This window comes from Podarcis liolepis (genome assembly GCF_965112155.1).
Source record: "Podarcis liolepis genome assembly, chromosome: 1".
Taxonomy (NCBI): Eukaryota; Metazoa; Chordata; class Lepidosauria; order Squamata; family Lacertidae; genus Podarcis; species Podarcis liolepis.
In genome coordinates this window covers 65,619,253-65,632,788 of record NC_139554.1, presented here as the reverse complement: position 1 = coordinate 65,632,788, position 13,536 = coordinate 65,619,253, and the positions used below count along the sequence as shown (strand labels likewise).

The 13,536-nt window shown below is 40.2% G+C and overlaps 1 protein-coding gene across 6 annotated transcripts in view; it reads right to left on the bottom strand.

The window, feature by feature from the left end:
- The window catches only part of KIAA1549L (KIAA1549 like), a 139,471-nt gene that overhangs the window by 22,694 nt on the left and 103,241 nt on the right, over nt 1-13,536 (bottom strand). For all 6 annotated transcript variants that reach the window (XM_083462132.1, XM_083462135.1, XM_083462136.1 and 3 more), the window contains 3 exons: nt 10,505-10,683; nt 7,361-7,578; nt 653-782 (listed from right to left, as the gene is read on the bottom strand). In XM_083462132.1, the coding sequence (XP_083318258.1) occupies nt 653-782; nt 7,361-7,578; nt 10,505-10,683 (527 nt within the window). The remainder of the gene's footprint in view (nt 1-652; nt 783-7,360; nt 7,579-10,504; nt 10,684-13,536) is intronic.

The window sequence follows — 13,536 nt, the reverse complement described above, 5'->3', positions numbered from 1 at the left end:
TGTTCTAAGCTTGGTTGATATGGTACGACTGCAGAATTGTATCATATCAGCAGAATCAATAAAATATTGTGTATGAATTTGGGTTTCCTTTTTGTTACTTACCTTTATACTATCAAAATGTGTGGAAGGCTCAACAAGATTGTAAGGAGCAGCCTTGTATTGTCAGATCAACAATCTACTTAGATTGTAAGCACCTTGAGCTTTTGGGAAAGGGCATGTGCCTGAGTGAATGTTTAAAATGGACGAACTGCTGTTATTCAAGCTTGACTTCAGGAACTGCCTTTCCCATGCCTTCTACTGAAGTGAATATATGATTTTTAAAAAACCTGAATCCTGAAGACCAAAAAATGCATAAAATCAGCTCTAGCCGTTGCTAAAAAGGAAGTAGCTATTAACAGTGCTTTTTTCTGGGGGGGGGGGGGACGCATACCCCTAAACATTTTGTGAATATAAGTTTGGCCTCATTGAGGGGCAGTATTTTAATATGAGTAGGAAAATGAGAGTACCCCTAATTTATTTTTATTTTTATTTTTTGAAAAAAGCACTGGCTATTAAGCACTTTCACACTAGGTAGATTGTTTTGCTAGGACCGTTCTAATGTTTGCTACGCTTCCAATGCAGCTTGTAGTGAATGAATTTTGCATGCACGTACATCATATCCACTGTTGCGGATACCACGCCTTTGTCTCTCTCGTGTAACAAGTAGATCCATCTCAGTTTCTCCTGGACTTGGACTGTTCAAAGACTGCCTGCTTCGGTAAACAGAGTTCTTCATTTGTTGCCTGCAGAAGAATAAAGTATTTAAATGAGGCCAGTATTGTTGTTGTTGTTGTTGTTGTTGTTGCCTACAACAATTTATTACCTGCCCTTCACCCCAAGGTCCCAAGGCGGGTTGCAATAATTGAAACATGAGACTAAGAACACTTTAAAACAACTTAAAATTACAGAAATAAGGCATGTCCTAAAAATATACACATCAGGTGTAAAAAGCCAGAGTAAAGAGGTACATCTTCCGCAGTAGGATGTCGCTTCAGTCTTTATGCTCTGAGTTCTGAAAAAAAATATTCTAAATCATCAATTCCCCATGCATATTCAGTTACACATTGGCAGTCATCAAGTCAAATTATATATTGATTGCTTCAATGAAGACGAAAGATTGAAGCACTTGAAAACAAACAACCAAAATTTATTAGACAATGTACTCCAAACAAATACTGAAATGCTTCTTTTTTGTGAAGATCTGTGTATAACTCTGCAATTTCAAACCGATGTAACTATACACCAGTTATTTCTTTATTCATTTCCATATCAATAATAACCTCCAATAATGATGGATTTGCCTGATGTGCTTGAAAATCATCCAATGCATATTCATACCGTCTCACATATGTTAGCGAACCATTCAGCTAGGTGCCAACCTTTTTCAGTACAGTACAGTGGTGCCCCGCAAGACGAATGCCTCGCAAGACGGAAAACCCGCTAGACGAAAGGGTTTTCCGTTTTTGAGCTGCTTCGCAAGACGAATTTCCCTATGGGCTTGCTTCGCAAGACGAAAACGTCTTGCGAGTGTCCCAATTTTTTCCCGCTCCCCCCCCCTTTTCTAAGCCGCTAATAGCCTTTTAGCCGCTAAAACGCTAAGCCTTTAATAGCCGCTAATCCGCTAATAGCGCTAATCCGCTAATCCGCTAATAGGGTTGCTTCGCAAGACGAAAAAAACGCTAGACGAAGAGACTCGCGGAATGGATTATTTTCGTCTTGCGAGGCACAACCTTAGCAACTGCATTGTTGGACTGAAGTCTGATCACCCAAAGACAGGGACTAACACATGATCACGGCATGTGAATGAAAAAAAACTGATGTGCAAAATTAGCAAACAGAAGGACAAAAAGGGTACCTGGGTGGTGGCTTTTCCTCAAGCAATCTGCCTGCCAGAGACTCGTGGATAGTTCATGTCACACTCAAACTGATTCCTTGCTAGCACACTGTAAGCATTTCAAAATCCTCTACAGTGGTACCTCGGGTTAAGTACTTAATTCGTTCTGGCGGTCTATTCTTAACCTGAAACTGTTCTTAACCTGAAGCACCACTTTAGCTAATGGGGCCTCCTGCTGCTGCTGCGCCGCTGCTGCACGATTTCTGTTCTCATCCTGAAGCAAAGTTCTTAACCCAAGGTAATATTTCTGGGTTAGCGGAGTCTGTAACCTGAAGCATCTGTAACCTGAAGTGTATGTAACCCGAGGTACCACTGTACAGAGTCAACCTTCTTAAAAACTGCTACGTTTGTTTTAAGAAATAGCATTCAAGAAACAATACACTTCTAATAACACAGTTCGTAACACAGTTCATACTAGCCTTAACCAACCTAGTGTCCCCCAACTGTTTTGGACTACAACTCCCATCAACCCCAGATCTAGCACAATAGAACCAGTCCTAAATTTCCCATATCTTGTTATCTCCAGTGCTTTTTTTCTGTGGGGACGAAGGGGTAGGCATAGCCCTAAACATTCCGTGAATCTAAGTTTTGCCTCATTGAGTTGCAGTATTTCAATATGAGGAGGAAAATGAGAGTACCCCTAAACAGTTTTTTTTTAGAAAAAAAGGCACTGGTTATCACTATACCGTCAGTACACATAGTCCATAAAGAACACCAATAAGTAGCATCATTTAATCTGAAGCTCTCCAGTTATTTCTAAGGAAATCAAGCAATTGTCCCACAGCTATGACAGAGCTCTATGCTGTGGAAACGGATGATGGATGCGGGAAAGGTGCCCATTTTTCTCTGTGACACAAATTTGACAATAAACCAGACTAACAATGAACATCTATCAGATGACTCACTGGGGGTAGAAAATAAGCAAGACAGAAGCTAAGATAAAAGTGGGAGGCAGAGTTTCTGACCTACTTCATAGCTGAACAGAAGGTCTAAGGGCCAGAGTGGGGCATCTACACAGACCATGAGTGCAAATTACAATGTTGGTGGGTCTTGAAGGCTCTAGAACAGGCATCCCCAGACTTGGCCCTCCAGATGTTTTGGGACTACAACTCCCATCACCCCTAGCTAACAGGACCAGTGGTCAGGGATGATGGGTACTGTAGTCCCAAAACATCTGGAGGGCATAGTTTGGGGGTCCCTGCTGTAAAATCATATTTCCTAATGCCTTGGGGGGGGGGGCTTTACTTTCCCTGCTCTAGTGCATGAACAAAACACTATTATTATTATTTTGCTTTCAACAGAAAGAGAATAACCTAACTAGCATATTGTCACATTTGTTTAGTATCATGAGACCTGTAGAGAGATCTTAGTGGGACTGGTCTGAGGTGAGGGAGGAAAATGTGGAAATGCTAGAATTTTCATACATTCATTGCAAATGTATAAAGTCATTTATTTAAGAATTTAGTACCACAAAATCCTCAACCTTGAAACATTAATCTGCATACAGAAAGGCAGAATACTAGGTTGTAAAAAAGTACAACTAATCACAAGTTTAATACAACTTTTTCCTCAGATTAGTTCGCTTCGTCTCCCACTGTCTCTGCCTTCGCCTATTGCCGGTCTCCTTGCCTTTCGCCCTTCCCAGTTCCAATGGGCACCAGCCACTACTAAAACAGTATACTACTAAAACAGAGGCAAACCCAAGTGAGTGGAAGAAAATGAGGAAGTTTGTCTCTATACCTAAACTGATTCATTTAATTTGATTCAGGGGGAAAGCAACAGGATAACTTTATAATACACTGAAGATACACTGTGGAGGGGGGAAAGTGCATCTTATAGAGCGAAAAATACGGTAACCAGTGAGCACAAACTTTTAAGCAATTCAGATATGTGCTGATGGCAGTCTGTCCTTATTGACAATCTAGCCATAGCATTTTGTAGCAGCTGGAGCTTCTGGACCAGGCACAAGGGCAGCCCCAAATAGAGGGTGTTACAATAGTCAAGACTTGAGGTTACTAGTGCATAAATCATCTTAGCCAGGCTATCCTTGTCCAAGAATGAGCTTGGTCAGTAAACGGCTAATAAACTTGGGACAGGAGGAACCTCTAGGGTTGCTTCCAGAAGACCTGCCCCAATGTGTTTTCAGCAAGGCTAGACAAAATTGTGTCAAGCAAGCATTGTCCTACATTTTCCTCCAATACGTTTCCCCCATCACTTTCCCTTTCCTACAAAAACAAAAAAGCCCAATCCTCTGAGGAACTGGGTTTGTTGGGCAAGACCTCAAATCTACTTTAATTGTGCAACTGGAATTTCCCAGTCTGTGATTCAATCCCACCTGAAATAGCAACACTCTGCAAAGGGGTTTTAGGGAGCTTCCAGCCTCCACAAACCCCTTAATTGGGTAGAATTTGTGTTGCACTCCCCCCTTCTATCTTCTAGGGAAAGGGGCTAGAAATATGGAAGGAAGGAGGCAATTCAGGGAGGTGGTATGAATTTTTTCTAAGGGAATAAAGTCTCTAGAGTTCTCCTGTAGCTACCGTTCGAGGACAGAGGGGCAAGTTAATTCCAGGGGGCAGAAGTGCCTGCAAACCCAAGGCAAATTGCTGTCAGAATGCACTGTTGTGTAGGCTGTCACCTCCTTTTTCCAAAGAACTACTGGAGCCAGGGACAGGGCAGCTTAACATGTCCCTCCCTATGCGAGGAACAGCAGGGTGGGACTGACACTGGCCCTACACTTCTGTGATTAAAAGATTACACTGTTTTCAGATTATTTTAGGCAGATTCACACCCTTGACCTAATTGTGAAACTATTAAGGAAGGGGAGGGGGGAATCAAGAACAGTACATATAATGAGCAGTCTTTGTGAAATTGCCCTGAGATTGCCAATTAGCTGATTTAAGGAAGATTCACTAATGAGAAGGGAGGTATCAACACGAACAACTGGCACAAGCATAGGTTAGTCATTGTCGACAGGGAATACAACTGCAGCATTTTAAAACACTGACTACGTGACGAACAATACTCTGAGGAATCTATAGGGCTGGGGACCTGGTCCATGTACAACTCAGTTTATTTAGTACCACTGATAATTTGTAAATGTTTTTAGAGTGATGTTATACAAAAATATGAATGCGCGAAGGCCAGTGTGTGAATAATTTATTTGGTGACAGTTTTATTTCTTCACATTTTGAAGTACCAAGCCAAGAGGGAATAGTAACAGTAGCTGCAGAGGAGGAATATGGAGGAAAAGATTCCTAATGTCTTTATGATTTAACCTATAGATGTTGTATACTGTTTTACAAAGAGCAAATATGCAGAATTTTAAGATCTAATTGATTAAAATCTGAACTTCTTTACTAAGTAAACATGATAAAATACCTGTAATTTAATACCCTTCTGCAAAAGGTGGGTATTACTAACCCAAAATGACATCCAATCCTGAATAACGTCTGAATTTGTGAATATTCCCTACCCACAAACACACAAAAAAACCTTTTTCACTATTTGTGAGTGAATTATTGGGCAAAATGGATTAGAATAAGGAAGTTCCTTTCTCTAAAACAACAAATAAAACATTAAAACTCATGGAACACATACACCATGGCCTCTTTCTACATTGTGCACCAGCAAGCAAATCCCAGAGTACATAATAAAATTTACTGGCTCAATAGTAAAACTTCATGCTAAATATGCGTTAAGGATTTCTTGCTCCTTTGATACTTTCTAACCTTCCAGTCATGATTCCAGGGCTATATCACTTCCACTGTGTACATTAATATAAAATTTCTGCATGCTTCATTTATATTCCTAAGATAGCCTGCGCTAATAGAAGAAGCTACTGTATAATTCAAACTTTATCTTATCTTCTACTATGCATATGTAACAATTCCACTTGCCTCCTCCACTGGAGACCTGTACAAAGCCCTAATGTCCCAGCAATGGCACCAGACCAACCAATCAAGAATCTTTCTTCTTTGCTGACCTGAATGGCCTTAGAATTATGTTTCTCTGGCACTTAGTTTCTTTTTTATTTAATTTTATCCAGGCTCCAATTTACATAAAAGATCTCACCATTCTTTATATACCAAAGATATTCCAGAAACTCTACGCTACATTTTCCTTTACTTCTCTGCACAGGCGTTGAAGGCAGATCTTGAGCAGAGAGCCCTGTATCTCAGGTACTGATTGAGGGATGCCTATATGGGCTGGAGGAAGCACTGCAAACAATTCCAGGTAGAAAACTCACTTAACAGTTCCTAATCCCTCCTGGTCTGAGAAAACACGTGACAATAGAGTAACAGTTCAGTTCTTATTGCTCTTGAGCAGAAAAGCTCTTTCTAGACACTTCTGCTTGTTTGACGGACAATGGATGGGAATTTTTGTTTCAAAACTTGCAATTTCTAATTGGCAGCTGGGTGTCAGAGAGAAAATGATATTTTCTTCCTAAGCCTTGCATAGTAGAACTGAGCATTCTGTATGACATCCACACAACTTCCGACTTTCTATGTGCTGGAGTCTTTCTGCTTATCTTACAGTCAAAAGCCCATGAAGGACAGCCGCAATAAAAAAATTAATGGTCAGCATAAAAGTTAATGGTTCTTGTTTATTACAATGCTAAGAGACACCAGCACAACTATCTGTCCTTATAAGAATAAGTACTGTATACTGAACTAAGAAAGCAACAAATTCAGATGGGGAACATTAAGAAAATTCCAACAGAGGCCACATATTACCTCTTGTGTTTTAATACAAAGCCATTAATAATTTATTAATTACATCAAAAAATGAGGGGGGGCAATAAAACCCACAGAATCACCTATCTAAAGCTCTTTACAGAAGGGTTTCCTGTTCCTGCTAGCTAGGGATGATGGGAGTTGTAGTCCCAAAACAGCTGGAGACTCAAATTTTGGAAACCCTGCTCTATAAAAATAGAGTTCATCATATACTCGACCCTGACTGCTAACATAGGCAAAAAAAGGAGAAGTCATTAGTTTGTAACATCAGCATTTGAAATTTGCTGTACTGTCATCTATTTTTCCAACATCCACAGTACTGTATGTAGCACAGCACACTCCAGGGCAGACCACCATCCCTCTCCTGGTGTCAAGAGATAATAGTAATTCTGAGGTCTGATCAATAGGCAGGAAAAAAGAGAATGTTATCCCAACAGCCATATTGCTTCTCAACTCTTTTATCATCATATTACAGCTTAATACATTCATAAATAAAGCACCAATCATCTCAAGGAAATGGCAAATCACTAAACAGGGGAAAGATGGCAGATATGGGAACATTCTTCATGCGCAAAAAAACCTTGTCACTTCATGCTGCCATTCTGCCAATTGACACTACTCCTCACCACTTGCCCTTTTATGGTAGAGGTGGAAATGATGAGGGAAATGACAAAAATATAGAGCAAATACTCACCTGTTTTTGGGTTCTACAAACGGAGAAGATCCATCCGTATCAGCATCCAAAATATGATCTATTTCATTTTGTGCTTTTTCATACATCTTTTTTCTGTCTGCTAAGCCCTTGTTATTATCAACTTGGGGAAAGTCATAATAGCCTTTTCGCTTGGCTTTCAGGCGTAATTTGTTGCGATAGTGCTCTATATCAGATTTCTGCTTCAAAGCTTTGTTAACCTGACAAACAAAAAATACTTATTATAATCAAATCTATTTGTTCAGATTAACCCTCTGATTAAGGCTTGTTGACTTTTGGCCAATTATTTTATAGCCTATAGATTATGTATGAGTAGGCATTTAAGTTTCCTTTTTGGTAGAATTGGCAACTATCCCTAGATGAAACCTCAGGCAGTAGTGTCTAATCCATAGTTTACAATGGTGATAAAAATGGGACACTATCCTCAACTACCTATGCCAGACCTCAGCATCAGGCAAATCTCAAAATAACAAGGAAATCTGACAGTTCTCCTACATTCAACTCCCAGCTCACTTCTGCAAATCATGTTAACAGTCTACTCACATTGGCAGTGAAATGTCATAGCAATGAATGCATGCAAGATCACTGCTCTAAGTGCCTATAATGGAAAATCGTACATTGCAAGTTTTTTTCCAGGTTATGGAAGAAGAACCTCAAACTCATCTGTGTTCATTACCATTACTAACATGAGCAGACCACATGTGTGAGCAGTGATTTACAGCAGGGAGTAGGCAGCTGACTGTGGGGAATTTCAATCTGTTTTATTTATAACAGCATTCACTTTAGCCAATGGAAATGTGAGTTCATGATCGGGATTGGCTCTTATCACAATGTGCAGTAATGTGAAGATGTAACTAGCCCTTTCTCTATACTGAGAATAGACAAAATAGTGCTCTGCAGATGATGCTGAACTACAGCTCCCATCATCCCTGATTGTTGACCGTGCTAGCCATGGTTGATGGAGGGTACTATGATGGCTACCCCTGCCCTATATCTTAGGCTATATCCCTCCAACCACAACTTTGCATCAGAATTAAATTTTTAAACAAATAGGTCTTTTATGTAAAGTATGCATTCATTGCGCAAACAGGGCCTGCTGTATGGAATGCTGAATAAAATAAGGAAAGGCTGTCCCCTTTCACTATGTGCAAATTGTGGGAATTTCCCCCTCTTGCAGGTCTTCGGTGTCTATTGACAAATATCAAATATACATCAGTTTAAATATGAATGTGGAAAGAAATATGGGGAGACCAGGGGGTCCTGGACTGGGTACATTCCCCTGGAAGGAGCCAAGTCTGTAACTTAGGAGTGCTCCACATTGTCACTCACTGGAGACTCAGGTGGCCTTTGTGGGCTAGGAATGCCTTTCTCAACTAGGGCTGGTTTGCCAGCTGCAGCCCTTTTGGGGCAGAGATGACATGGTCACGGTACTCCACGCTCTGGCAACTTCCAAGTTGGATTACCGCAATGTGCTTTACATGGGGCTGCCCTTGAAGGCAACTCGGAAACTTCAACTGTTCAAAAATGACCCAAATATGTGAAACTACAGGTATTAAGATCAGCAGAAGTCCTCTTGGTAGTTTCATAACCCTCAGAATGCATTCTCTGTGCCAGTTCCTAGATGGTGGAATTTCCTTTCCACAAAACTGGTCTATAACTTGGGAGTTTTCCTGTATACTGGAGACTCAAGTGGCCAGCTCTGACTCATTTGCCAGCTATGGCCTCTTTTGGACAAATGATTTGCTGCTGTACTCTATACTTGGGTCACTTCCAGATTTGATTATTGTAGTGCACTCTACAGGTGAAACTTGAAAAATGAGAATATTGTGGGAAAGTTCATTTATTTCAGTACAGTGGTGCCCCACAAGACGAATGCCTCGCAAGACGGAAAACTCGCTAGACGAAAGAGTTTTCCGTTTCGGAGGTGCTTCGCAAAACGAATTTCCTATGGGCTTGCTTCGCAAGACGACAATGTCTTGCGAGTTCCTGCTGGTTTTTTTTCCTTCCCCCCCCCTTTTTCTAAGCCGCTAAGCCGCTTATCAGCTGATCCGATCAGCAGATAAGCCGCTAAAAGCCGCTAAAAGCCGCTAATAGCGCTAATCCGCTAATCCTTCAATGGGCTTGCTTCGCAAGACGAAAAAACCACTAGACGAAGAGAATCACAGAACGGATTCTTTTCGTCTTGCGAGGCACCACTGTAGTTCAACTTAAAAGGTGAAACTAATATATGAGATGGACTCATGACATGCAAGGCAAGATATGTCAAGCCTTTTTGTTATAATTTTGACGATTATGGCGTACACCTGTATGTGGGGCTGCACTTGAAGATAACCCAGAAACTTTAGCAGGTCTAAAATGCAGCAGCCAGATTACTGGCAGGGGTTCCATTTAGAATTCATATAATTTACATTACCTTAAAGTTAAATGTAATTAAATATATATGGTGCTTTGATGGGGGGGATTGCTGAATACTGACTGTTGCTTCTTGTACAAGTAAGTGAAAGCAAGAAAATGTTTTTTGGGTGGAGAACTCACAAAACCACTGTTCTAAAACAGCTGCTCTGGTTGCTACTTCACTTCTGATCCCAATGCAAGTTGCTCACATATGTGTTTGTAGCCCTAAATAACTTAGGCCACCAAATATGTGATAATCACCTCCATCCCTGCACACATTATTAAATTCTAAGATCAACAGAGGGGGCCCTCTTCGTAGTTTTGCTGTTCTTCTTCTTCCATTTGTCATACATACTGAGTAGTATGACTATGGATAATTTTTGCATAAGGCAATACAAAAAGGATAAAATAACTTTTTGCATGATTTCACCATAATGAAATTACCCCATCTTAGCAGTCACAAAAGGCAACAGAGGACACTCCCCCCTCTTTCTTTCTTTTTTCATCCTTCCTTTCAGAAATTGCAGCCACAACCTGAATGGTCTTTAGCCCTTTCTTAGGCAGCTCCACATACAACCTGTCAACACCACAAGTCACAAAACATTCCCCACCAGAGGCTAGCTTTCCAACCAGTGTCAATCGGATCTGGTAGCCAAGTGCTCCTCTGAGCACTTGCTTTAAAGACCCGCCAATGCATAAATGATTACACAACTTTACTGGATATAATCTTACCTCTCCGTTAAGGACAGCAGTTTCCTGATTCCTATCCGAAGATGTGTGTGCGGGAGGCAAAGCTACAGGCTTTATGGCAATCAACTGTACAGATCCAGAAGATGTGTCAAAGGGATCAATGGCAGACTTGGCAATGCTATCAAAGAGCATATCTCCCTCCTCTTCATCACTTATGGGCACTAAAACATATTAGGATTAAGTCAGCATATGGTTTGGGCATTTCAATTCTGAGTTGGTGAGGAGGAAAGTGAAAATGAATTGCATGTAATCCTGGGGTCCCCAACATGTCCCTGTGAGTACCACAACACCCCAGAAACAGATATCCCTGCTACTCACCAAAGCCCTTCTCATTTTTAAAAAAACAAGTTTTGGCATTTTATGGTTGTTTCATTGGGGGTTGTCTAATTTTTTGTCTATTTATTTTGGGGTAGGTGTGCATGTTTTGCCTGGGGGTTCTGGGTATCACTGGTTATTGTCAGTGAAATATGTGTTTTTGGGTGGGGCCACAATGGTTTTGTGGATTTCGAAATGTGCCTCCATGCTCCAAAAAGGTTGGGGACCCCGGATTGTAATAAACACTTTCTGTATATGAGCCTCCTATATTTAAAATCACTGGCATTAGATTTCAAATCCAATGAATCTTTTGGGGGTTTTGTCATGCAAGGCATTATGATTTAAGCAGATACTTCAATAAAGGAGGGTTTATTTTAAAACAGGCTGTGCTGCTGAACATACAGGTAAATCATATGAAAGAAATGCATTAAACTCCAAACATTTAAGGGGGGTGTTGCATATGGAAAGCTAAACAATATTTTGTGACACTGAGTTGGCATAGCAATGTGTACAGTGTGGGCCATTTACAAACAGTAATTATTTTGTGGGTGAAATTCAATTGCATACGAGCCTTCAGGTGGTGCAATTAAAGTGAATTTGGTGCTCTTGTGCAACAAACCCTCTTTTTCAAAACAAAACAAAACAGACTTTTTGATGTTAGGAAAGTGATGAGTAAATGCACTGGAAAGTGTGCAACAACAATTGCTTGATGCAAAATCATATTATCTCCCTGTAAACAGATCATAACCAACATCATATACCTCCCAGCAAACTTTGTGGACACAATCAGGATGAATGCAAAATAAACTGGTCATCTGAATGCTATCCTAACAGGTACCTGCTACCTGGTTCAATGAGTCTTATGCCTGATTCAGGTATCAAGATGATGGTGAATGAGTACCTCTACTACTACCACTTTCCTTGCATTCTCTCCCTCTCATCTCCTCCTCCACAAGTGAGAGCAGAGAGAGAGAAAGCTTTCACTTTAAAACAAACCTCTGATCCCAAATATGTACAATCTCAAGGAACTGTGGTTTTCTTCTAACCACAGCTGGTCAAAACTACAGGTTCCAGACACTAAGAAGAGAAGAGGAGGAAGGAGGAACAAGATAGCCACCCATGTATTTTGTTCCCCCTACATGCCCACCCACCCAAAAGTAGAGATCCTATCAAACTAGTTTAATTAATTCTGTTATGTAACCGAGTGATATTTGTGCTGTATCCAGTATAATCAAAGAATAAATTACTGTCGGGTTGGCATTTTCAAACCTGTATTTCCGAAGATTTAGTTGCTCTGAAAATTTATTGTTCTTTTAATTACTGTAAGAATTACAGAGCAAGTCAATTTATGCCATCAAGATATGAAGTTGGTCTGTTCCAACAATGCCTGCATTATATGTTCAGAGTGATCTGAAGCTCATGTACACACACAGGAAATAAGTGTCTATAGCAGCTGTGACAGGAACTTACTTAAATTGTTGAGAAGTATAAAGGTTATCTCAGGCTTCTTCTTATTAATTTCCTTATGGTTTGCAAAATTGTGCATAAAAAGGTCTCTTAGAAGCTTTTGGAAAAGAACTGCACATTTCTCTAACAAATATATTTAGGAGATTGGGATGAAGAGTGGCACAGGTAGGCATTGCCAAATAGCTTTCTACCAATAGGGAGGATATTTCTGTTCATTGAAATATGAGACTTAGCCTCTGTTTTACTTCAGTTTAACATTATTTCTTTAACAATACACAAATTGCATGATTTATAAAATAAATGACACATTACAAGAACCATAATGAGGCATTTGGTCCAAGAAACAGAAAAGCATATCATTATGAGGAGGACTTTCTCAGACTGGGGAAGAATGATTTTCAGTGGCAGCTACAAACGCATAAAAGAGAAGGGATACTTGATGCAATTCAGGTAGTATGGAGATATTCCCTGCTTCCACGGAAAATTGTATTTCCCCCAGTCTGTGGGTTATTCAAATGTAGAAGATGGGAATTCTCACACTCATCTATTCCGCCAAATACAGGGCTTCTCTTTGTCTCTTACATTCCTGGCTCCAACTACAAATCCTCCCTTCCAAATTACAAAACAGAGCCTGCTCACATGTGTAAAGAACTCAGGTTCATAACTCGTTTGACTTACAGCACAAGCTTAACCATGCCTACTCGGAAACAACTCCTATTGAAATCAATGGTGTTTACTCCCAGGTGAGTTTAGATTTCAGCCTTTGTTAGCCTGCAGTCAGTGGGCTCTTGTGTCTTTCTATACAGTAGATTTCTATGAGAGTCAGGGAACCTGGGTTATGTTTGCATCAAATTCCAATTTTTGTCAATCACCAGAGCAATTACAATACCTTCTATACCCATCTCTCTCATTCATTCATTCATTCATACACGCACACACCATAAAGACATGGCCAATACATGAGATAAGAAAGTTCTCACACAATAGAATGGATTGTAGAATTTAGATTGGGCGGGTGAGGGGGTTTCCATTTTTAAATCCACATACATATCCATTAAAAAGTCCTCCGGCAAAAAAAAAACTGGAGAAGAAAAGGAAAAGGTTCCAGAAAGCCCTCTATCCATTCTGCCAATTTTCTATTTGTAGTGAGCTGTTCTTTTTTTCTTTTCTCTGTATGGGGAAGGTGTTCAAAACAATATTCTAATATTTTGACTGATCCATTCTACCACCTT